The sequence below is a fragment of the Camelus dromedarius genome, chromosome 7, assembly GCF_036321535.1.
Source record: "Camelus dromedarius isolate mCamDro1 chromosome 7, mCamDro1.pat, whole genome shotgun sequence".
Lineage (NCBI taxonomy): Eukaryota > Metazoa > Chordata > Mammalia > Artiodactyla > Camelidae > Camelus > Camelus dromedarius.
Window position 1 is genome coordinate 25276637 of NC_087442.1, and position 26629 is coordinate 25303265.

A 26629-nucleotide genomic window follows, 5' to 3' on the forward strand; every position below is an offset into this window, starting at 1 on the left:
AATATGATAAGGATGGGCACCCTTGTCTTGTTCCTGATCTTAGAAGAAAAGCTTTCAGTTTTTTGCTGCTGAGTATAACTGTGGGCTTGTCATATATGTCTTTTATAATGTTAAGGTATATTCTAGAAGGAAATACAAACACAATCTCTCTCTTTCTCTCTCTCTTTCTGTACATATATTGAACCTTGTGATCGGAGAAAATTAAAATTTATATATATATATATTTTTTGGTACAGATAATTATGGGATCATCAATAGAACATGGTCAAGCATTAAAATATAGTAGGATAAAATTCTACATTTATGAAGAATAAATAGAATCAAAGTAAAAATTCAAGGCCAAAAAGAATAATGTCAGATTTCTGTAAAAGAGGAGTTGTACAGGTGTTGTTTTTTTTTTAAATGGATGATAGTGGAATCATTTTGCTGTAATAAATTCCCTTGTATCTACTTAAGAATGATATCACTATGTTCTATGTTAAATGTCAATGTTTCCAGCACACCAGAAATTATACCCTTTGCAACTCTTTAAATTTATATTTAAAATTTCTAGATGTCAATTTAAAAATGTGTGAAGAGGGTACATAATTTTTCAGAATTATTTTAGGAAGTGCATGAGAAAAAGTTTGAAGACTGTTTTTCTAGGACATGCCATGTTTTGGAGCCAGACGAAGTCCTGCGGTCAGAAGACATTACTGTTCACATGCTTCAGATGCAGCCCTCTTAGTGCATACAACCAGAAGAAAAGCCTTTATTCTTAACTGCTCCTATCCTTGTATCTAGAATACTGACCAGCAGTCAGGGATATCCCTGGGACCCACCTCCACTGCTAGTGGTGCTCATCTCCACCCAGGCCAATTCAGTGCCTAAGGGACAATGAAGGACCAGTGTTCTCTTGAGATACATGCATAGTAATCACTACTTAGAGCATCGCTGTGGAGTGAGAGTAGTACACGTAAAGGATTTGGCAAGATCCTCAAAACAATCAATGAATGAGAAGAATGATAATATTGATAAGTAGGAAAGACATTTAAAAAAACCTAATTGAACAGCATTTTCCATGAGATGGTAATTAAGTTCATATTTTCAGAAATGACTGACCAGAGTTTATAAAATTTAAACATAGAAAGAAATACATTGGAAATGAAATAAGTTGCCAAGGTGGTAGGAAATTTTAAAAACTCAAATTTCAAGATTTTAAAAAATATTAATTTTAGGGTGATGATAGTGGGTGCATATGAGGACAACACGGCCTTAGGGAAAGAATGAGACAGACCAGAGCATAAATCTTGTCACAGATTAGTCATGTTACCATAAGCTGGTTACTTGGATCTCTTTGAGTGTGTTTCCTCGCTGGTGAAATGGGGACAGTAGTGCCTGTATCAAGGATTATGTTGTGAATTAATTGACATAACATATATAGGAACACTTGACTGTATTCTTCTGCTTTTACCTCACCATGTACTTTTTTCTTTTAGCCTTTGCTTTGTGTGTTGTGCTTGTTTTCAGTTTCCTTACTCTTAGGTTCATTTTTCTACCTTTAAACTTTTCTCTTAGCACCCTGTTTTAAAGTAGAGAATTTTCAGGAAGGGGGCTCATAGCTGATGAAGGATTCAATGCTCTTGACAACCTGAAAGAACATTATTTTATGAAGCTAAATGTTCTTTTGTCTCCTGAGTCCTTTCTGAGATTTTTGGCTTTGGTGTTTTTATTGTCATGTAGTATTTATTTGGTAAGAACCCCATAACCATTTTTTTTTTTAAGATTTGGGAGTTAGTTTCAATCAGAAGGAGATAGTTTTCATCATGAATAATGCCCTAATGTCAGTTATGAAGGGACAACAGTCTATGGTTGTCATATATTTGCTATCAACATTGGTTTTGTTTCTTGGTTGATGTCACTGGAGATTTATATCTGCTCTGGTAAAATGCAGCTGTCAAAGCATCATGAGCTCTGTGCTGCAGAGTGTCCCGCCATTGCTGACGGTAAATTTACAGCCGTGTCTTCCATGTTGGCACCGTGTTAATACATTATGTGCGGGGCACTCAACTGTGACCTGTACTGGAGCTGTGGAATAGCAATGCAACTGGGGGCTCCCACTACAACTGACATGCAGATCAGTGAAAGAGAGAGTAATCCTGAATTCAATGCAATTGATATTACTGGGATTGTTTCAGATACAGAGAAATCTGAAGCAGTGTAAAAATATCCTGGGACCCTTTGCAAGCCCTCACTGGTAAGAAGGAAATACAGAAGGCTGTTGCTGCAAATCAGAATCTTCAAATGGCCTTGATGACTGAGAGATGCACACAGAGCCAGAGTCAAAAATGCCACACTGTCGTGCATCTGTACCTGAGAGCAGAATTCTTCCCTTTAGCCTTTCTCTGCCCAAGAAATCTGGATAATGTTCCAAGACCAGTTCAACTTGGTGCAAGTTTTGTACCCAGGTTGATCTCAGTGCACACTCTTCTTTATTAGCACTTTTTACTCAAACATAGTATATAGTATAATACATAAACTAATATAAATATGTAAATATAGTGTATTTAATTTTTTATATTTATTCTAATGGCTGGTTATATAAACCTTCATAGAAAAACTCATTTTGAGGTAATATGCATAATGTATATGTTTATATATATATATACATTATTACACAGAGAATTTTTTAAGTTAGGTGACTATGAAATATAATTGCAGTAGTTATAATGAGAACAAGACTGACATTCTTTGCAAGTAAAATTTATTTTTTTATTTTAAGAATACACATATAAAAGACATGAGGTCTATGCTCTTAATAAATTTTTGAGCACACAGTTACAATACTGTTGACTACAAGTAAAATACAGCAGATCTGTAGAATTTATACTATAAAATGTATACCTGTTGAACAGAAACTCCATTTCCCCTTTCTTCCAGTTTCAGGCAACACCATTCTACTCCCTTTTTCTATGAGTTTGACTATGGTACATATCTCATATAAGTGGAATCATGCACTATTTGTCATTCTGTGATTAGCTAATTTTACTTAATATAATGTCTTCAAGCTTCATCCTTGTTTTCACATATGGCAGGATTTCATTCTTTTTTGAGGTGGAATAATATTCCATTCCAAGATGATATGATAAAATGTATCATCTTTATCCATTCATCCATTGATATACATTTAGGTTGTTCCATATCTTAACTATTGTGAATTATGCTGCAGTGAACTTGGTAGTATAATATCTCTTTGAAATCCTGATTACAGTTCTTTTAGAAATATGCCCAGAAGTGAGATTGTGTTGGATCATATAGGAACTCTACTTTTAATTTTTTGAGAACCCTCCATACAATTTTCCATAACAAATGCACTATTTCTTATTTCCACCAGCAGTGTTTAAGGGTTTCAGTTTCTCCACATCCTTGCCAGCACTTGGTATCTTTTGGTTTTTTAGATAACCATCCTAAGAGGTGTCAGGTGATATCTCAGTGTGGTTTTGATTTAGAGTTCCCTGATGATTACTGATGTGGAGCAAAATTTTAATACTTGTTGGCCATTTGTATATATTCCTTGGAGAAAGGAAGATCAATTAGTCATATTTGTCTGGGTTTATTTCTGGGCTCTCGATTCTGTTCCATTTTTTCTATTGGTTCCTTTGATCTCCATTCTGGTCCATTGGTTCTATTGTTTTTATGCCAGAACCATACTGTTTTAATGACTGTAGCTTTGTAATGTGTTTTGAAATTAAGACGTGTGATGCCTCCAGGTTTTTTTTTTTTTCCTCAGGATTGCTTTGGCTATTCAAGGTCGTTTGTGGTTCTATTTGAATTTTAGGATTTGTTTTTTCCTGTTTCTGTTCAAAAAATGCCCCTGGAATTTTGATAAGGATTACATTGTATTTGTAGATTGCTTTGGGTATTATGAACTTTTTAACAATACTAAATATTTTGAACCATAAATATGGGGTATCTTTCCATTTGTTTGTGCTGCTTTAAATTTTTTTTACCAGTTTTATATAGTTTTCATTCTATAAATCTTTCACATCCTTGGTGAAGTTTATTCCTAAATGTTTTGTTCTTTTTGACCCTATTGTAAGTGGGATTGTCTTCTTAATTTCTTCTTTGGATAGTTCATTGTTTGTGTATAGAAATGCAACTAGTTTTTGTATATGTTGATTTTGTATTCTATAGATTCATTGAATTTATTAGTTTCAATAGTGTTTTGTGAATTCTTTATGTTTTTTACATACAAGGTAATGTCATCTGGATAATTTTACTTCTTCCTTTTCAATTTGTGTGCTTTTAAAATCCCCTTAATTATCCCTAATTGCTCTGGCTAGGGTTTTAATTACTAGGCAGAATTAAAGTGGAAAAAATGGGCAGCCTTGCCTCGTTCCTGATTTAGGGGAAATATCTCTGTTTTTCATAGTCGAGTATGATGTTGGTTATGGGCTTGTCATATGTGGTCTTTATTATATTGAGTTAAATTCCTTTTATCCTTAGTTTGTTGGCATCTTTTATCATAAAAGGACATTGAATTTTTTCAAATGCTTTTTCTGCCTTTGTTGCAATGATCATGTGATTTTTATCCTTCATTCTGTTAATATGGTATGTTGCATTGATTTACATTGTCACACCATTATTGCATCCTAGGAATAAATCTCACTTGATCATGGCGTATGATTCTTTTAGTGTCCTGTCAAATTTATTTTGCTGGCATTTTGTTGAGGACTTTCATGTCTGCATACATCAGAGATACTTACCTATAGTTTCTTGTAGTGTCTTTGTCTGGCTTTGATATCTGGATAATGCTAGCTTTTTAAAATGAGTTTCAAAGTGTTCTCTTTAATTTTGGAGAAGAGTTTGAGAAGTGATCAGCATTAATTCTTTAAAATTGTGGTATAATTTACCAGTGAATCCATCTGATTCTGGGCTTTTCTTTGTTGGGAGGTTTTTGATCATATTTTCTGTTTCTTCATGAATCAGCCTTGGAAGGTTGTATGTTTCTAGGAATTTGTCCGTTTCTTTCAGGTTATCCAGTTTGTTGGCATGTAATTGTTCATAGTGGTCTCATGATTCTTTTTATTTCTGTGGCATCAGATGTAATTTCTCCTCTTTCATTTCTGATTTTGAGTCTCTTTATCCTAAATAGTCTAGCTAAAGGTTTGTCAATTTGATTTAAGAAATTTCTGCTCAAAACACCTAAGTGACATTTTTTTTCTCTACTAAGGCAGTTTTACTAGTATATCTGTGACAGTGACTCTCCTAAGTTTTATTTACAAAACAGTTTATCACTTATTTAGTAAGATTAATTGTAAGCTGATTATTTTTTAATTAACTTTAAAAAATCATTTCTAAGCCTCCTGTTTAGAAGGAAGTAGATGCTTAAATCTTCTAAAGTATTGACAATGATCACATAACTTCTGCTGAATGAGACCCATGATTCATGGTAGTTTTTCCTTCCCTATGAAATTTGGAGAACTTTTTAAGTACAGGAACTCTATTACAAGAAGATGTGATAGTATTTTTCCTTAAGTTTTCTTTTGTTTTAAAGAAGGAATGTCCTATGTAAACTTCAGTGGGGTTTTGTTTGTTTTTTGCACTTTTGATTCTTCCCCATTAAAACTATAGGCCCTGGTAATACTGCTTCAAAGATATTAACATAACATCATTTAAAGAGAGTTTTGCAAGATGGGGTGAGAAGCCTATTTCAGAGTTTCTCTTGTTCTCAGAAAAGACTTCACTGACTTAAAACAACCAAAAAAACCATAGTGACGGTAAGTTTGGCAAAAGAAGTAAAAGTGAAGAATTAGTCAATTTTTAAACAAGTAACACTTCTGTTATCTCTGGCTCAGAATTACTTATTACATAAAATGCAAGATGAATTTGGTTGGCAAAGATTTGATATCTTTTGGCTTATAAAATAACAAAATTTTACCTGAAGCAAATTTGAAATTCTCACTGCGTTCCAATGTTTAATTTTCCTCTTCTTGCCATAATATAGCTTTGCTGGCAGATGGCAACAATTGGATCATATTGAATTTGGCAAATTCTCATAAGATTCTTGAAAAATTTTAATATTTGCATGTGGAAAAAAAATTAGTTTTTACGTAGCTCTGCCAGAATGGCAGAGACAAAGTCTTAAGCATTTTCCGTGTTTTTGTACCCTGTATTACTTCACATTTAAATAGAATAGATGTCTAGGGGAAAAAGTTAAACTGTTAATTTACTATGAATATAATCTTAGGGTTGTAAAAACTTAATGTATCGTCTTCCACACTTCAAAACTGCTCCTAGAGTAGCAGCTTGTGTCTTTGTTAAAATAAAATCGGTACCTGCAGGTCAACATTCCTATCAGCATTAAACAACTTTCCCTGTAGGGTCCCTCTAAAAATTCAAAACGTTCGCATCCAGTAACTGATTTTACATAGGAGCAGTGCTTCTGATGCCTCATTCTCATGTTATTTCTCTGCAAATACTGGAGTCCAGGTGAAGGCTTCAGATTGAACTTCTAGGGAAGAGCCTCCTTAGTTCTTTAGTAAATAAAATGCTTGGTACATATGACCAAGACAGGCATACATTTTCCTAAGTTCAGCTCCAAGCAAATTCAAGTCATAGTGGGATTCTGGAGGACTTGAGTATTTATTTGAGCTCCTTGCTTAAGCACACTCCCTACATGCAGTGAGACTAGAAGGATAAATGGCTTAAAGTAAGGGTCTTGATTTCTGCTGAAAACTCATTAAAATTGCAGAAGTAACTATTCCGGGAAGGCTCAGAGCAAGTTTGTAGGCTTAATGTGATTAGCCACTTTTGTGATGAGACTTACTGACAGATGGACCTGTTTCCCTCATAATCAGACAGATTAGTGATTAAATTAAGTTTTCCTCATTAATATTTTCTTGGGCGTATTTGTGAATGTTCCATGGCTTAGTTTTTCAGAGAAGGTCCCCAAGCTGGCCAGTGACCTTTGCTGTCTCCCCTCAGTTGGTGGCATCTTTAGAAAGAGGAAGCTCGTTGACACCATGCTGCGCTTGGCCTTGTTGCTTTGACTCCATGGGGCTGCTCTTTCTGTTCACAGAGAGGCTAACTCCAGGACTTAGCTACTGCATGTGCTGCTTGGCTTTGTTTTCTTTCCATCATGTAGCTTGTGGTGGCCTGGACAAAAAGTGTATATCCATTCTATGGTCATTCTTTTCTTAAAAGCAATCCAAAGATGTGATACTTCAACCACACGTTCTTGTAAATTGATCAAAATTGCTCACAGTTTTATAGCACCACTTATGTAAATTGAGATATTTTACAAGGAGGATAATTAATCTGATCTAGGAATATTTATCCATATGGCATGGATGAGCAAGAATTTCACAGTAGATGATAATCACTCTTTTTTTTATGAGATAAGAGACAAATACAATTTATTCTGTATTACTTTAATAAGTAAATAATTCATGTTGTGTGTAGTTTTGTTAATTCTGAAAGAAACTTTTGCAGTGGGCCAACCCCTGTGATGGAATACGGAGAAATAGCTTTCAAGTTCAGGAGGCTGTTACTAAAAGTAGCTCTACAGAGTCTCCTTTTTAGTTATCCAGATTGATACTGGACAGCATAGCCTTCTGCCTGGATGTCTTCATTTGGGTATCTTTCAGACTCTGAAATTCAACACATTCAAAATAGCAATGATTCGTTTTCACCTTTAACACCCTCCTCCTTTCTGTTTACCAGCTCAGTATGTGGTACCTTTATCTACAGAGATGCCCAAGCCAGAAACATGGGCATTTAATCATTTCTTTCTCCTTTTCATCTCCTCATCTAAATCCTATTGATTCTGCTTCCACCATGCCCAACAAATCTCTCTCTCCCCACATCTTTATTGCTGGCATCTTTGTTGGGGTGCCCCCTAACTTTACTTCAGGAGTCTCTGTTTGGTCTCTCTGCCTCCGTTCTTGCCTCTACTTCAGTCCAATTTCTAAAACATGGATGTGATTATATCCTTTCCCTAAACATTTTTTAGTGACTTCCCTTTGCCTTCAGGATGAAGTCTGGCATGAAAGACTCTACATTTACCTGACCCCCACTTACCTCTCCACCCCACCTCTGGCACAGCATTTCCAAGCAGGAGGGCTATTGCATTTTTATGGGAGCAGCTTCGTCAGTGGAACTATCCCCTCTGTCACAGGTATTTAGCTTCCAGGCCTCCGCCCGCACACATTGTTAAATGCTTCTCACAGGAGGAGGCTCCATCGCTGGGGAGAACCACTGTTGGCCCTCACCGGTGGCCTGCCGACCTTTCATTCTGCACCTGGCTGCCTGCTGTTCCCTGAAGGCTTCAGTTTAGGGTGCTCTCCTTTGTGAAGCCATCCTAACCCTTGCTCCCCATTTCCCCAAGAAGGCTTACTTACCAGCTGTGTGTGCTCTGTCCCTGGAACTCTCAATCTTTGTTATAGTTGCCTCTGTCTGCTGCTCCCTCAAATCTCTGAGCTCCATTGTTACGGAAACGACAGGCCAGCCAAGAAACAAGCACCACTCGGAGGGCTGGAGTACTCAGATGTATTACGCGGCGGGCTCAGAGGGGCTTCTGCTCCGAAGCTCTGAGCACCTCCAAGACGTGCGCATGAGGTTTTATAGGGTAAAGTACAAGCTTGGGGTATTCGGCCAATAGGCATGGAACAGCTTTAGCAGCATCATCATCACAAAAGTGGATGCGGGGAGGCAGCAAACCAACATTCCAAAGCCAGATATGTATCTTTGAAAACCCAGCTGGCTAGCAAAAAATATGAACAGCAAACCAACACTAATTAACCTAGGTTTACAAGTTAGTCCAGCGGAACTCATATCAGTATTTCAATACTTAGATTTGTGAGTTATCTTGTTAGCCCAGCCCAGCCTCTCCTTCACATTCCTAGATTTGTGAGTTATCTTGTTAGACCAGCCCGGTTTTTCCTTCACACCATGAAGCCAGAGGCTGGGTTTTTGTTCAGCCTCATGTTCCCAGTATCTGGCTCAGTGACTATCCTCTGTTTGATAAAGCATTTGACCTCAAATAACTGACAACGATATTCTCTTGAGTCTATGAAGCATCACTGAGAGTAACTCAACTATAAGGAGGTTACTGATTAACAGAAATTAGCTATGCATGTAAAACTGACAACCGTCTAGTATTCACTCATGAGAAAGTTAAACCTGAGTCTCAATGGACTTAAGAGCAGCTAGGAGCCAGTTGTCACCCTAATTTCCGCCCGCTACACAGTGAAATACAATCTGCTAAGTTACAATGTACAAATCACTTTCTGTGGCTCAGATCTTCACAAATTGCAAATAACACAACACTGGCTTCCCGTTGTGCATTTCCAGAACATTTGTGCAGTCACAAAAATGTTCTGTATTATTAAAATCTCCTCTATAAATCACATGGAGTTTCTTGGAGAAAATGTCCTTTAAATTTCAGCTGGAATTCTAATGTTCTTTAAAGCTATTATAATACTCTGATTTTTTAAAGTATATACATATGGGTACTTTTCAAAAAGACATCTTTTTAGTAAAGGTAGAATATTTTTTATTTAACCAAATAGACAACTGTGCTTGTTTCACTTAAAAATTTTCCACCCACATTGCTTACTTCTAACTTCTACATATGTAAATAAGGATTAACAAAGCAACATCGAAAAAAACATATGCACATAGGTAATTAAGGAAAAGGAAGTTGTAGTTCCAAAATAATTGAATATCTAACCAGGCAACTCAATTCCATCTATTTTGCAAATATATATGATTTTGACGGTCAAAGGACCTAGGTGGTATTTCGTGTTCTAAAACCATATTATTCCCTTTACAAAAGTTAAGAAGATGCCAAATCTGGCTTTACACAAGTTCTGTAAGCTTCAGCCAAAAAACATGACAAACGCATTTTTACATGATTAAATTGGAATAGAATCCACAGTTACGTTTTGTGATTCTTCTGAAGTTAGAAACATATCAGACATATGATGATTGGTTACCTTAATGTTTGTGAGGTGTTAAAAGGGAAATTGGAGACAAAGTCTTTTCCAATGTTGTTATTATTTGATTTTACAATATGTACAAATAGACTCTGCCTCAGTATTTCATTATGATTTCAGGAAAAGACTTTTTTAGTGAATAAAAGATCTATCAGAGATTCACTGCATGGAGAAAATTATGGTTACTACTTAAGCAGTCATGTAGCATTTAATCCTCGTGAAGTACTCTATGCTAATTCTCTCCTTAGGCAGGTGGTGATGGGATAAGAAAAGTGTACTCAAAAAGACAAGTGGAAAAATAAAACAAAATCGTTTTGCTCAAGCACCAAGAAGCTTAAATGTAAGCTCTCAAAAAAGGAAATGTTTAGTGAATAAATTACTAAAACACACCTGTTACTCATGAACACATTTTGCTTAAAGAAAGTTCCACTTCTTCACATTTGGCAGTTGGCTGAGACCAGGACTGGGTAAGAAATGAGCAGCAGCCTCAGGTAAACACACTGGAAATATGTGCATGTGTGGTTTATCTGCCTTGTCAGTGCTGATATGCAGATCTTCACGTGTTTTAGAATCTTTCTGAACCACTATAAATATACTAAAGTTGCTGAAGATATTATTTTAGTTTAATGTTCTATTTTAAAATACAGAGCAGCTTTCAGATTCAGGTGATTACTCTTACTTAACAACATCCTCCCACCTTGGGTTGGTCCCATTATCCGTACAGCTGTGTTTGTCTGTAAACGTGAAACGTTTTCTGCACTTTTTGTGTATATTAATGGAGGCCTGTTCTAGAGCTCTTGTACATGCCACTTGTGCAACGGTCCAACGTGGCAGTAATTAAAGCAGCACGCTTCCTGCTCTGACTCCGTTCTTCCTCTGTATACAGTGAGTCCCCCACATCCATAGGTTCCATGTGGCAGATTCAGCCAACCGCACTAGATCCGCAGCTCATGAATCAGTGGGCGTGGAGCGAACCGGATACCAGGACCGACCGTCCCTACAACATTTTAATGGGGGACTTGAGCATCCATGGGTTTACGTTAGGTGAGGGGGATCCTGGAACCATTCTCCCACAGATACCAAGGGATGACTGTGTGGTGCAGTAAAATACACTATCAAGAAATCCTGATCATTCAACTGCTGTGGCTCTCTTTCTAGTCCTTTGAGGCCTGGTTAGAATAAAGTAAGTAGTGTCATTCATTCATTCAACAAATAATTACCGAGCTGTGCTCTATGCTAAGAGCTGCACAGGTAACAGGTTTGAAACGACTAATATCAGGAAGAGCTGTGGCAAATGGCACTTGCCGTCTACAGCAAGGAGACGGCCACACAACAGGGAAACACCCAGGAACACACCGTTACAAGCCGAGTGACTGCTTTGAAGAAAAGGAGTATGATTCTAGGCAAATGTGTGGCACAATGATCTGAATCGTTTGAAGGATTGTCCAGCCCTGCAAATGGAGATGGTTAGGGAAGTCTTTCTGAGAGAGTAACCCTCGAGCTGTCAACGGAAAGACGAATGGTAGTTAACCGGACAGTGACAGAGGGTAATGAGACAGTGAGGAGTCAGTGCTGCTAACAGAGGAACAGGCAGGTTCAGTGCCACAGCTGTTTCTACGGAGTCTTCTGGATGGGCACAGAATGGGGACAGAATGATTGAAATGAAGCCTGAGGAACAGCTGAGGGCCGGGTATGCCCAACCGTGAGAGCTGTACTATGGACGTTCATCCTCATTCTGTTGTCTTTGTTCCCTTATCTTCCTTTTCTCTTTCATCCTTACCCATCTTCTATGGCAAAAACCTCAGTGTACTTAAGAGATTTGGCTTTTGTTTATAGACATAGTAATTAGTAATTCTTAGAGCTGTAGCACTTCGCCAGAGAAAAGAAAAAAGATGCTGTCATATTCTGTTGTTCATTGGGAAAGAACCATTGTGAGGGCAGCTCGTGTAAAACAGCAGTTATTTTTTTCTTCTCTCATTGTTGCAGGAAGCTAGTTAGTAAATAGTTAATCATTCAGGATTAGTTACTCCAGCTCTGTGCCAGATAAAGAGCGTTATCAATCTTGTAATAATGCTTCTCAGGGTGCGATGGACCCTCTTCTCCTGTACTCTTTTTCCTGGTTTATCATTTTCTGATTTTCCCGTGCTTTAGCTGACTTTTTTGCATCGCACCAAGTCTGCGTCATCTGCCTGTTCCGTCCAGTGCCACGTGGTGCTCTGTGTGCACCATCACATCCCTACTACATGATATGGTCTGTTTCTTGGCTCTGGTCATTCCAGTCAGCTCACCTCTGTAGCTGTTCTTTACATTTTATTATTATCACCACCATTTAAAAATAAAACTCTTTTGGTAGCCATAGTAGCTCAAGAACAGAGTAGATGAAGGAAAAAACGAAAACGAAAAATCCTGAGCTGCCCTCTGCACGTACCAACCAAAATGGGGGAGAGACCTGCCAGGTGGTCATGAACCTTAGGAGAGACAAGTTCTTCTCTGGACGAGATTTCCTTCTGATATATTGATGGCAGACGCTCCAAGTAGACTGTAAGGTTCTTAGTTTGACCAGGATAAGCACCAGCTTTGCACAGCCACAAAGTACTATGAGGACTGGAGTTTTAATTTTGTTTCAGAATCTCTTCCAAACAGAACCTGTAATGTTGAATAAAGATTTCAGGAATTCCAAATATCTTACATGATCTCTTAGCCTTTGATGCAACATTCCCCAAAGTGCTTCCTACCTTGAGATTGGGTACCATGACTACGTGAAGATAACTAACTGCCTTACATGCACTGATTACAGAGTAGAGAAAACCCAAACATGCATGCACCTTGTTTTCTGGAGCTAATTCAGCACTGATGGACTTCCCAGAAGTCAAAGAACTAACTACAAAAACTGCATCACCGCCTAGTACGGCTAAAGCCTATGGTGTTTGAGGACCTGTCTTCTATCATACTTGATGTATTTGCTGCTGCGTTCCGCTGAAAACAGAATGTAAAGTCCCTCACCAGGCCCTTCAGAGAAACTGGGAAGAGAAAGCAGTCAGGAATTGGTCATTTGGACCTCTGGTCCGACATCAGGAAAATGGGGTGCTCAGGAGAACTGAGAACAATCATTTATTTGGTACACCTTCTCGCTTTCCAGGCACGGTGACAGACGTCTTCTTATTGATTGCATTCTTTCTTCTAAGTACTTATGTCAAGGAAAGCATATTACTATTAGCATTTTCTAGATTAAAAAATGGATCCTCAAAAATTTGGACATACCTGGTTTAACTCAGCTCTCCAAACTCTTAGACTACAAAGTCCATATTTTTTTTTAAACACCATCTTCTTTTCTCTTGAACATGAAGTATGTGCTTGACGTGTCCAGAGCACGGTGGTGGTTGCAGGGAGGGATCTAGCACGAGTTGCTAAGACAGATCACAGACGTAGGAGGATAATGTGGTGGATGGTGGACCTCTGTCTTCACGCAACGGCCACTGTGCACCTTTAATCAGCACTGATGTGTTTATGTTTCATGCTCCTCCCTTTCCCACAAGCCGAATCCTTGGAGGTTGCAGTCTGTTTTCTTTCATCTTTGTATTTTTAACATTCATCCCTACAATGGGCACATACTACGTGCTTATTGACTGTGATTTCAGAGGTTGCCCAAGTGAGACACAAATGAAAGAAAGTGTCGTTCTGAAAATGTTTCAAGTGCCAACTAGGTAAGTTATGGAGAAACAGAAATCACTACCCATCCTTTAAAACCTTGACGGAGTTCCCAGTGTCTCATAAGCATCAAACACTTTCTCAAAAAATCAGTTTAAATGTCCTGAATTTTTAAAAGTATGTCTGTTGCATTTAATTTCTAGAGTATCACACAATTCAGTAGTTACTGGCCACCAGAAATCCACAAAAAATGGGGATACCTTTTCCTGAGTGGCACAGTGTAGGACTCATAGGATCTAAAAGCAGCGGGTGCCGGCAGTGACTGCGGTCTGTGAAGATGACCAGGCCCCACTGCTTGACCAGACTCCTCCTGAAGCTGCTTGTGATGTCCGCTCCGTGCAGTGTGCTGGAGGACAGGTGCTCCACTGGATGCTCTTGGGGCTGGTTTGGGGCGCTACAATGTTTTGCATATTTTGGTGTCTGCTTGCTTCACTTCCATACACCGTGCCCTCTTTGAGTGCTTGGTGCTTTTGGCTCAGCCCCTTGGGAAGGGTCCTGGCTGACTCCTACCCTTTCCAGAATCTGAGATGTTTGGATAACCCAGGAACGTCTCCTGTTGCTCCCAAACTACTCCGTGCACTTGGAAAATCTTTTTATTTCTCCTAAAGCGTCATTTAGGAAAAAGAAAGACAGTAGTCTTATCTGCAGGGGGGCCCCAGGAGGACTTTTTCCAGGGGAAAAAGGCTTACTTTTAAAACAAACCTGCATAGATGATTCAAGTCCAGGTTCCCCTTTCAGCCCCCCTGCCGCTCACCCCATGTTACTGCTCAAAGACACAGCCAAGAGTCTTTTACCTTTGGAGCAGCCAGAAACAGCTAAGGAGCATTTGCTTTTAAACATAAGTCATTAAGAATAGGATGCACTAACATTATAGTACTTTAGCAATTCCGAGGCCTTTATATAAAGCAAGATACTTTCATGCCCATGTCTAGCCCCAAAGAACATTAGCCCCCACTTGAAGCTCTATCAAATTAAAGATTGTTGGAAGATCTGGTAAAGCAAGTACCAGCTGGCCCCTTGAACAACATGGGTCTGAAATGCGCGGGTCCACTTATACATGTATTTTTTTTTTTTAACTAGTCATTACTACAGTACACCACCATCCAAGTTGGTTGAATCCACAGATATGTATATAGGGACAGCTGACTATAAGTTACACTCGGATTTTCAACTTTGCAGAGCGTCAGCACCCCTAACCCCCACGTTGTTCAAGGGTCAACTGTGCTAGTAACTGATAGACGTTCCAGCTTACTAGTAACAGTATGCTGTACTGGTTATGGATAATTATAACCTAATAGTTGGAAACACTGTATTTTAAGTTTCCTTTTATCTTTAAAGAGGAATGCATTAATTCTATGACATTCGAGAGGGGTTTTTAAAAATTCATTTCAAATAACACGTCCACCTTTTACTTCCATGTCAAAAACCAGAAAAAGCAAATTGGTGTTTTCACATACGCTTCAAAGTCGTGAGTATAACAGGATGAACACACATTGGTAAGTTTCAGTAAGTGACTAATTATTGGTTTATGCAGGATATTGTGCTCATTTTTACACCACTGCATTTTGTTATTTAAAGCTCTTTTTAGGGATTTGCATGTGTACAGCAAACTTTCTCCTTTAAAGTTAAATTAATTTATCTTATATATCAATTATTTAGCCTGTCTTCCTATATGTAAGTTCTTAAAAATCTTGGTTTCCATCTTATAGAGAGTCAGTCTTTTATTCTTTTTTTTTGTACTATCTTGACCAAGTAAAATTGTAATGCAAGATATGACAAACGGTTCGGTTTAAAATTAGATGCTTCAAGCTAATATCTGTGAACTATCCTGCTATGAGGGAGAAAAAGGAAAATGCTTGTGAGAGATTATGTCTTCTGTCTTTTCTGAAACCTGATTATATGCTAACATGCTTGCTAGACTTGCTCAGAAGAAAATGGTACAAATAGAATATAATCGCTCTACTCTGGATATGGGGGTTTAATGGTATGAATACTTCATAAATGAAATATAGACTTTAGACGAAATTTTATCCTATTTTTCTTGAGGCTTTAGCAATCTTGAGAGCAGCAAAATGGAGCTGTCTCTGAAAAGAAGGAGAAACATCCAATAAGACAGTAAGAGTGCGAATGAAGGGGAAGCCCTTAGGATTTTTCTTTCATTATGAAACTGATCATCACTCAGCACAAGCCGTCCCCAAATATTGTTCTACCTTAAATTGCAAGGTGTCACCCCAGGATTTCTTCTCCCTTTGTCATGGTGAAGAAACAGATAACTCTATATTGTCTTTTCATCATATTAAAAAGTTTTCGTGTGATGTTTTTGAAAGATCCTCCCAAAAGCTTAGTGATAAACCTTAGTTACTCTAAAGAATATTTTTTATTTCTTCTATTAAGATTTGCATCACATCAGCATTTTTTGACTGTAAAATGTCTTTAATAGGAAGATGAAAGGTAATGTGCAAAAATGGGTTGAGATTCAATTCAGAATATGTCTCAGTTTATAACTCTCTCCTTTCTAAGTTGGTCTTTTATTCATCCTCCTTTATTTTCTCTCCTCCTCTTTACTCTCTTTTTCCAGTGTTGTTCTCTCCTTTTCACCCCTACTTTCTCTCTCTCTCCCCCACTCTCTTTCTCTTCCTGTTTCTTTTTCTCTCCTTTGTCCTGTTTTGCTGTTAGTTGATGTCTGTCTCTGTAGTTTCTGATGTTGTCTGATGTCGCCATTTTATAAAACTGATTAAAACTGTAATGTTCAAAACTGTCAAATTTCTTTTTTTCAGGTAGGTATCATTTTGCTTTGTAACGCAACACTAAAGAAATACAACTACGGGTCCTAACAGTAATAGTTCGCATTCTGTATGTACTTCCTATATGACAGGTGCTGTGTCGTGATGGGTGTTGATATGAACCGCCGTCGTTTATACCTCAGCAGTTTTATGAGGGAAGTATTAGGAAGTTACGGGAAAGTTGCTTGCCTGGAGCCCCTTTGCGTGTCGGGATTGGTATTGGAGCCCACAAACTCCCCTGGGATCTGTACCCTTGAGCCCTGTCTCAGCGCCACTGTACTCTGTTGTAGGCGAGGGCTCAGGCACTGGTTCTGATTTTTTTTAATCAATCTTAACTTCTCCCCCTCCACGTCTTTATATGGAACTATTTAGAACAATGTTGTAATATCTGTCATTAATTTCATTAAAGTTGTTATATAGATTTTTATAACAATTTTTATTAAAAATTTTTAAGTACAGTTGCTGTATAATATTATGTAAGTTACAGGTATACAATATGGTGATTCATGAATGATTCATATAAAGGTTATACTCCATTTATAGTTATTATAAAATATTGGCTATATTCCCAATATTTCATTATTAATATTTGATATATAGCTATGCAGAATGATCCCTTTGGTTCTGTTGAAAGGATAAGGTAGTATACTATGATGTCACAAATGAAAATGTGATTTGTTGGATAAATGTTATCTGCGTGGCCTAGGAAGTCATGCTGTAATTTCATTCATTACAAATGAGCTGTATTGCCTTGGACACATTATTAACCTCTGTGTTTGAATTTAGATATCTCAAGTTGAAATTTCAAATATTTTTAAAGTGTGTCAACAACAGTAGTGGCAATAAGTAAGGCAGTTTTTATAAATACTAGCGATCACCCAACTTAAACTGATCAATTAAATATATAGAAAATTTGTTTTAAAATATATTCAATATATTTTTAAAGGAAGAAGTTTAAGTCTGTTCTACAGAGTAACTATTAAAATTGCAGGGGAGGGATATTTGTTTATAAGAAAACTGAAATTCTAACAGATAGCCTTGGATTTTGTATTACAGTGCATTATTTTAAAGTTTGATGTTTTACTTACAACAGAGCTATTTGTGGTAAATTTTATTTACTACTTAGGTAAATTATGAATCAACCTTTTTAATTACTTAAGATAATCTTTTATATTTAAGAACATAAAAAAAATCTCTTGGAATCCTGTCCTTGGTCTTTTATTTTTAATATTTACTTAAAACCAAGGGAATATATAAAGGATGTCTTTTGCAGCATTTCTTGTAATAGTTAACATTGGAAACAATCTTAAGGTCCATTACTGGAGAGTGGTTGAATAAATGATGACACAGCCATTTAAGGGGAGTGCTTTACAGTCTTAGAAATTGTGTAAATTCATGTACTGATACATAAAGTTCAGTGTGTAGTGTTATGTATAAGTATAAATTACAGAACAATTTAAATACCCTGCTTATTAGAAATAAGTACACATTTAGGTACGCATGCAAGCATATGGATACACACAGGGTCCTGGACCTGTAGGATACAAATCCCTATTATCATGGAGTTTTAATGGGAACCCTTCATAAACTCGCTTATTCTCATTCCTTCTACCATCTCTATGTTAATAATTCTCAAATCTGCATTTTCATTTGCAGCCTTTTAGGATCAGACAAAAAAGTCCCTCTTGTAGCTTTGACTATGGTAAATGATGTTACGCAGTCATCCAAGTTCCCATGAAAATGTAGTTATCTTCACTCCCTTGCCATTAATCTTTGCTTAAGTCTATCATTTTTGAATAAAACTCTGACACACTTGGGCCTCAGGGAGTGACTTAGAAATGTTGAATTTTTTAAATATAAAAAGCTGCTCTTCCAAAAAAAAAAAAGAGCTTTCTGTGAAAATGTCTTAATTGCTCATATTAATCAAATACTATATTTAAAAGCATTTATGCAGTGCTTAACAATTTTTAAGTGCTTTCAGTAGTTTGTTATTTAATTTCAATTTGTATAATTGATAAGCAGGGCATTTTTAATGCTTTTTAAACTAATTCCCTATTTTAAATTATTCAATTAAAAATATAGCCCTGTGTATTTGTAATGGTGAGGTCTGGGGATCTGAACTACATGGGTCTACTTATATGTGGCTATTTTTCAGTAGTAAATCCTACAGTACTGCACTGTTGGTGGTTGGTTGAATCCGCAGATGGGGGGAACTGTGGCTATGGAGACTAACTATAAATTGTACGAGGATTTACAGATGTATGAACTTTTTGTGTATTTTCAAAATTAATCCCTTGTTGGTAGCATCATTTGTAAATATGTTCTCCCAGACAGTAGGTTGTCTTTTCGTTTTGTTTGTGCTTTCCTTTGCTGTGCAAAAGCTTTTAAACTTAATTAAATCCCATTTGTTTATTTTTCTTTTTATTTCCATTGCTCAAGGAGAGAGATCCAAAAAACATACTGCTGTGGTGTATGTCAAAGAGTGTTCTGCCTATGTTTTCCTCCAGGAGTTTTACAGTATCCGATCTTACATTTAGGTCTTTAATTCATTTTGAGTTTACTTTTACATATGGTTTTAGAGAATGTTCTAATTCTAGAACTAAATTAGGACAAATTCTTAGAAAGGATCAATCTCCTGCTTATTATTTTTTTAATTATTCATGATTATTTTGTTCGGCTAAATTCCTAGAGATTGCCTTACTGGGATGAATAGACTGAACATATATTTTGGCTCCTGATAAAATTTCCACTATACTTTATTTATTGGCAAATACATAATTAATGTCAGTTAGTTCAGCTGGCGCATGAACTACCCTGTGTGTTCATAAGCCACGAAGTCCTGCTGTCCTCATAGAGGTGCTTTGTAGATATTTTATTCATTTGGAGATTTACATCAGAAGTCTGAATCCTCATAAATAATACATTCATAGAAGTAGAAAAAGGCAGTGCATTTTGAGTCAAAGCAAATTGACAGCAAGGGTAATGTATTCTTTCATCACATAACTCAGAGAAACCGTAAGAAGATAATCACTGGTATTAATTCCTAAAAGTGCTTAAACATGCCAATTAAGCAGAAAACAAGAAAATATCTTGGTGATATAGAAGTTAGGCCTATTATCCTTCTGCTTCTTTCCCTGCCTTTTTTGGGGAGAGGGAGGGAAGCTTTGGTTTTCAATTTATTTGCTATAGAATTCGTAAGCAATTCATACTTAAAGGGCATTTTACATCACCAAATAGGACACCAAAAGTTGACAAAAATATAAAGGGAAATTGGCAAAAATCTGTCTTGGTGGGAGATCTTAATAGTTATACCTTGCTATATAAAAGATGCCAAAAATCAAAAGGATAAAATAGATTTAAATAGCACAGTAAGAACCTTGACCTTAAAGCCATATATAGAGCACTATACCCACCATGGTGAGTACTTTTCAAGTATTCATGGAAAAGTTAAACACATCCATAGACACACACACACATATATATTTTAGACTAGTTTAAATTATTTCAAAAGATTACTATCATGGGGGTTTTATTCTCTAATATGATGCAGTAAGCATAGAGCTTAAGGAAAAAGAGAACTTCATTTAGAAATTCTAAAAATGCACCTGTAAACAGCTGAATAATAAAAATATTAAGTTGTAAACTTACAGGATACTGTACTTAAAGAGTTAAGGGAAATTTACGGCTTTAAATGCTTAACTAGAACAAAAGAAAGGCTTAAAATTAATGCCAGGCATTCAGCTTAAATTTTTAAAAGAACAGCAGAAGTAACACAGATAAATTCGAATGGAATAAAAAAGAGCAGAATTTAATGAAACAGAAAACCAACATGCCGTGCAGAGGGTCATTAAAGTAAAACAATGATAAGTTGAAAAGAATAATAAAAGAGACAAACCTCTTAAGATTAAAAATGGAAAGAAAAATTATATTAAGAATGAGAAGGAGACATACTACAGATGCTATAGATTCAAAAGACAAGGGATTTTTACAACTTGGTGCAAATACTTTTGAAAAACTTAGATGAAATAAATATATTCCTAGAAAAATAGTAGTTACCAAAATTGACTCAAAGAGAAAACCTGAATAGTTTTATAACTATGACCCAATGAAGAAATAGAATCATTAGTAAATATCTTCCCACAAAGAAACACTGGGCCCAAATAGCTTACTAGGTAGGTTCCAAGGATAGATAATTCCCATTATTTTTTTTTACAAACTCTTCCAGAGAATTAAAATGTAGTACTTCTCAACTCATTCAAATAAGGTTAGCAGAACAAAAGCAGATGAGGAAAATACAGGACTGTAAATCTACAAGCCATTCTCAATCGTGGATTTTGATACAAAATATTAGCATACTAAATCTAGTATTTTTTTAAAAAAAAAAAGGGAAGAAATTAGGTTTATCTCTAAAAATCAAGAAAATGGATTAATATAATCTGCAATTACTGATCATCTCAATAGATACAGGAAAACATTTACTAAAATAGAATATCCATTTCTGGGAGATGGGATCTGCCTAGGATCTATGTGTGTTCCTGATATATTTCATAACTATGATATATCTATGACCCTCTGTATAACATATTTATGATATATCTGTGATCGAGAAAATCCAGAAGTTGATTATATACATGATATATAGGGGAAAGGGATATATATGTGACATATCTATGATACAACATAACACATGCCATATATTGATGATATATGTATGTATACACATATAAATACTGATACATTTACGTGTGTATCTATAATGCACTAGGAAAACAATTTTCTTTACCCATTAAAGACCAACTACAAGTAACCTAGAGCCATGATCACTCTCAGAGGTAAACTGCTGAAAAATCCCCTTTGAGAAGAAATCCAAGGGAATTATTAATATAAAATCCAAAATCCTGGCTACTTTGGTGGTAGTGTGAACTGGGGACGAGAGGAGGATGACCAGTGCAGGCCTGATGTCCTGGTATGCTTTCTGTCTTAACCTGAGTTGTGAGAATGTTGATTTTCGTATTATTTACATTTTATCTCACTTTTAGACATCTTACCTAAGATATTTGGTACTGAACACAGGTTCAGCTGCTCACTGCTCTAAAGTCAGTTATTCAAGAGGCAGGTGTCAGTAGAGAGGAAAGGGGCTTTAGTCAGAAAAGCTGGCATCTCTGGGGAGATGGTGTACTCCTCTCCAGAAACTGCCTCCAAGGATTCTGCTCAGATGTGACAGATATTAAAGGGAAAAATGCAGGGGAATGGGGGTAGGCAGAATCTGAGTGCATCATCGAGGCAGGAGTTGGGATTCTGCATCATTCTCCGTTGCATGCAGACTGATTCTCTCTCCAGATGTTATCTTACCCCCACGATCTGCCGTCAGGATTGCTAAGAGGGTGTTGGTGGTAGAGAGCTAGTCATTCTTCATTCTTACTTCTTTTTATCTAGAAAAGAATCAACAAGTTAGACAAGGCATGGTGTGCATTCAAGAGAGCGTTAGTAAGTCAGGAGTTAGGTTCAATTGTTTACTGATCTCATTCTTGTAATTAGATTCTTTTAAGGTTAGAGGGGGACAGAAATGGGCAAACAGGAAAGGGGCAAAAGAGCTGCTTTCCTGTTCACAATAATATGTTTTTCATGAGTAAATGAGAGATGTACCATAGTGAATGAAAACTGAAGCACAGTTGTTGAGGGTGCTTGTTTGTGAAGGGTCTGAGGTAGTAGGCAGTTTTGCAGAGGTTCACGGGATCCTGAATGAGCACAGTTCTATAGATATGTATTGTTATGTGTCTTCTTCTATCCAACAACACGGAATTGGCAACGCATTTCCCTTCAGGTAAAGTGATAGGAGGGGTAAGGGTAAAAGATAAAACTCACCAAGCCCCTCAGTGATGGTTAATAGGATCAGTCAATATTTTTCTCTTTGGAGAACTGCATATTGGAGTAGGTGAGGAATTTCAAATGATCATATAGAACCATTGTAGTACTTTCAAAGAATTTTTGACATCTGAGAAGAAAAAATATCATTGATTTAATACATAAAATAATTTTTATGAAGAGAATTCAGTTTAAAAGATCAGCAAATTCTATGGAAAATGGTTAGGCTATGTCTACATGACTATTAAAAATCTTTGATTTCAGTTATAAGAAAATGTCTCCAAAGGTTAGTTTCCGAAAGTTAACCGCATGATACCCAATAAAGAAAAGGGTATGTCATGGGAATCTACTCCGGAGCTGTCATCCAGATCACCCGCCTGTATTCATGGCTTAAGATCACACACTCTGAATTTAGATTTATTCTCTGAAACCTTATTTTAGTTCTGAATCTATTTTTTTTAATTTCTGTTTTAGCTCTGCTTTATTTCTGACTATCTTAATTCTATGAAATGGCAAAAAGACTCCTTGCTAACCCCTTTCTAGAAGTCTAAAATAGAAATTAAGCTGCTCTCCATCCTAAATGAGTCTCTCTTCCTTCTGGCATGTGACTGTAATTTTGAAGGAACAAACTGCATCACTGTTAGTTTCTTCAGTCATTGAAATGGCCTCTGCTCTTACTGTACGTGTATCGCAATGTTATAAACTGCTGTGATGGGAGAAAAGGTCACCATTACTTGTTCAGTTTTTGTTATAGTTTCCTGTTCTCCATATTTCAGCTTTCTGAATAAGGCTTATAAAATTAGTTTAGACAGTACCATGAAAGTGGTAAATTATCTGTTTTTTTAAACTATATAAGAACTTGGTATTTTTATTTGGTAATTTTTTAACAGGAATCTTTATTTCATTAAGTCTCATTTTTTTTCCTTCTCTTGTGTCTGTTTTACTCAATGGTGTTTCTTCATGTTGTGCTGAATCTCACGTATGTATGATCTCCAAGAATTATGAGAGACATTGATAAGATTTTTTAATATCAGGTGTGTGCCAGTTAAATTTGTAAATATGGTAGAATTAGTTGGTGTGTGGTAAAGGTGAGATTCGATTAATTAAAAGATAAGCTAAGAAAACATGTTATTTTATTATGATGATTTGAAAAACCTGGTAACGACAGACTTACTCCGGTCTTAGGAGAGATGTACTGGGGAATTAAGGGCAAAACACTCATATTTTTATGATGGTTATTTCTTTCCTTTTGACCAGAGCTTTAAAAATCATATAAAGTGAGAGACTTGAGATAATTACCTCCACTTTAAAAAATACAAATAAAATATCTAATAAAGACTTAACAAGAAGAGATGGGGTGAAATCTTCAGCGTGCAAACATAGTTTTCTGAGAAACTTCCTCTCACATCCTCAAACCCTTAGCAATTTTCCCCAACCATCCATAAAAAGGGTGTTGTAATTTGTATTTAAATTAATAAAATAGGTTTCAATAGCAACATTTATAATGCTTTCCTTTAACCTAAGTTATTTTTTTAAACATTTTTGTTGGGGGGAGATAATTAAATTTAATATTTTTTTTTTAATGGAGGAACTGGGGATTGAACCCCAGACCTCATGCATGCTAAGCATGTGCTCTACCACTTAGGTATTACCCACCCCCCCTTACCTAAATTCTTACTGCACTCTACATTTTGTACTCTAATGTGCTAATTTTTGGAACAGCTGAGTAATTATTACAAGCTGTAAAGCTTATTGTGATTTTCCTTCCTGACTGTGCCATCTGTCAGAAACAAAAGCAGAGATAAAAATCTCACTGAGCCACGGAAGTTTCAGTATTGCTTAACGTGCCTTCTAAGGAGATCTATATATCTGGAAAAAAACAAATTACACTGCATTTTAAAGAGAATCTTTGTTACTTCATTGCAGATGGGGAACCCAAGGAGATTTTACCACTACCCATCCACGGCCTGTGGTCAAAGTAAAACTCTTCACGGAAAGCACTGGGGTCCTGGCCCTTGAAGATAAAGAACTGGGAAGGGTGAGTTATGGTCAGCCCTGTGTGTCCGAAGTAGCACATTTTTAACTTCTTTTGATACAGAATTAAGATGGACCAGTATGCAGTGGGTGAACCTTCTGTTCGTAAATCAATCTATTTGTAGTTTCCCACGAGCCCAGCTTACAGCTCTAATTTACTAAACACAATTGTCCTAAAGCAGAAAGTGTTGTGATAGGCCTTGAGTGTGTAAGGAGAACACATAAGGTCAAAGTCAGCGACACATGTACTCCACTGGCCAGTGAGTGAATGATACAGGCCAGCTTGTCCTTGGTGAAAAGTCATCCTTATTGAAACCATGGGTTTCATGGGTTAAAAGCATCCTCTCTCTGATTGAAGTCATCTGCTCTTTATGTTCATTATGATTAGACGATCTCTTAAGTGTGTTTATCTCTTTTACCTCTCCCATTCTCCCCCTTGAGGTCTTCCTCACTTATCTTTTAACATTGAATTATTTTTTTCCTATAGTCACCTCCTCATATCTATAGTACATTTATCCTCTAATTCCAGTAGCTTTCACCTATACTCAGCTTCTTCTGGCAGGAAAAGCATTAACATTAGGGTCGATTTGTGATCTTAGCACCTCTCTGTGTGAAAGATTATCTGCAGTCTTGTTTATGAAGCAGCTGTGTTTCAGTCAGTAGGCTATGAAGTTATCGTCTGTAATGTAGATCTGTTTTACTCAGACCTGAACACTGCATTCATAGATATTTTCCAGAGAATAAAGCCCTCGGAAATCTTACTTGAAAATTTCTGGTGTGTGTGATGTTAGATGTTGAAGGTTACTAGAATCAGTGTGTATTTTTGATTTTTCTTTACCCTGAAGTTGGGATTTCTCTTCATTTTAAATCATCCTCCTCATTTACTTCCTTTACACTTTTGGAGGGTTTTTTTTTTGTTTTGTTTTTTGTTTTTTTGTTTTTTCTGGGGATTCTGTGGATCTGTACCCACAGTCCAGAAGTTATGGGCCTATGCTCTCATTAAAGTGTCCTCTTCTGTTTTCCCTGTTATGTGTATTTCTAAATACCTAAGAGACCTAAGTCCTCATGTTCATTCATTTGTGTGCTTATATATTTGTGCATTTATTCACTTAACAAGGGTGTGCACACTCTGACAGAGGAGCCCTGGAGACCACATAGGGTCTGATGGATTGGTGAGTCAGGGCTTTTCATTTAAACCATTATTACATCCGTTTTACCTTATTTCCTTATTGTAACTATTTTTCACTGTCTAATAGCAGCCTTTTTAAGTCTAATGCTATCATGTAATTTGAGATAGTTTTAATTCATTTTTCAGCTGGCCAGATATTTAAGCAAATTTTAAATCGTGTGCATGAGTGGTGTATTTTCTAATTGGTTGTATATCTGAGAAAGGCCTCATGCTCCCTTGTTCCCTTCGTATGAGAAAGAAACTTTTCTATCTATCTATCTGAGAGTTTCTCAACCTCAGCACTATTGATGGTCTGAGCAGGATATTCTTTGTTGTTAGGAGCGCTCCTATGTGTTTTATGATATTTAGAAGCTCTTCTGGCCTCCAAGCAAGAGATGCCAGTAGTCTTGCCAACTCTTAAGTCAAAAGAATCAAAAATGTCTCCAGACATTGCCAAACATCTCCAGGGAGGTGTGCAAAATCACCCCTGCTTGAGATCCATTGATCTATAGTAATGACCTCAGTAGGCCTCATGATTATACATATTATTTGTGAGTTAATAACTTCCAATTGGTTTAATTATCTTTCTTCCTTGAAGCCTCAGATTTGTATAACTAACCTGCATACTTGGTGTTTCTAATTGTGTATTAACAAATATCTCAAACTAGATATTTCTGAAATAAGAACTTAATGATTAGCACCCCCAGAAAATCTTCCAGAGGCCGTTGTCAAACCAGCGACCTCGGCATTCCCTTCATTTCTTCCGCTTTCACCCTAGTAGCCCATCTGTTTGTGAGTTCTATCAGCTTTTCCCTAAATTTATCCTGATTACATTCACACTTTAACATTCCCTCTAACCTAATTCAAGACACCATTATTTCTCACTAGTACTAGCTTCCCGTTTATCATCTTTATCATCTTGTCCCCTCTGATCCAGCCTTCACACCTCAGCCACCATAATCTATTTAAAATTCAAAACAAAATCACACCTTTCTGCCCTTAAGATCTTCCAGTGTCTTCTCATTTGTTTGCAATTAAAAAAAAAAACAACAACAGAAAAACAGACTCCGCATCATAGTGTGGTGTGCCCAAGA

General features: G+C 36.7%; 1 protein-coding gene across 8 annotated transcripts in view; it reads left to right on the forward strand.

Annotated features, from left to right (window-relative positions):
• CADPS2 (calcium dependent secretion activator 2) overlaps positions 1–26629 on the forward strand; it is a 449325-nt gene that overhangs the window by 197818 nt on the left and 224878 nt on the right. For all 8 annotated transcript variants that reach the window (XM_064487396.1, XM_064487392.1, XM_064487395.1 and 5 more), the window contains exon 7: positions 24260–24371. In XM_064487396.1, the coding sequence (XP_064343466.1) occupies positions 24260–24371 (112 nt within the window). The remainder of the gene's footprint in view (positions 1–24259; positions 24372–26629) is intronic.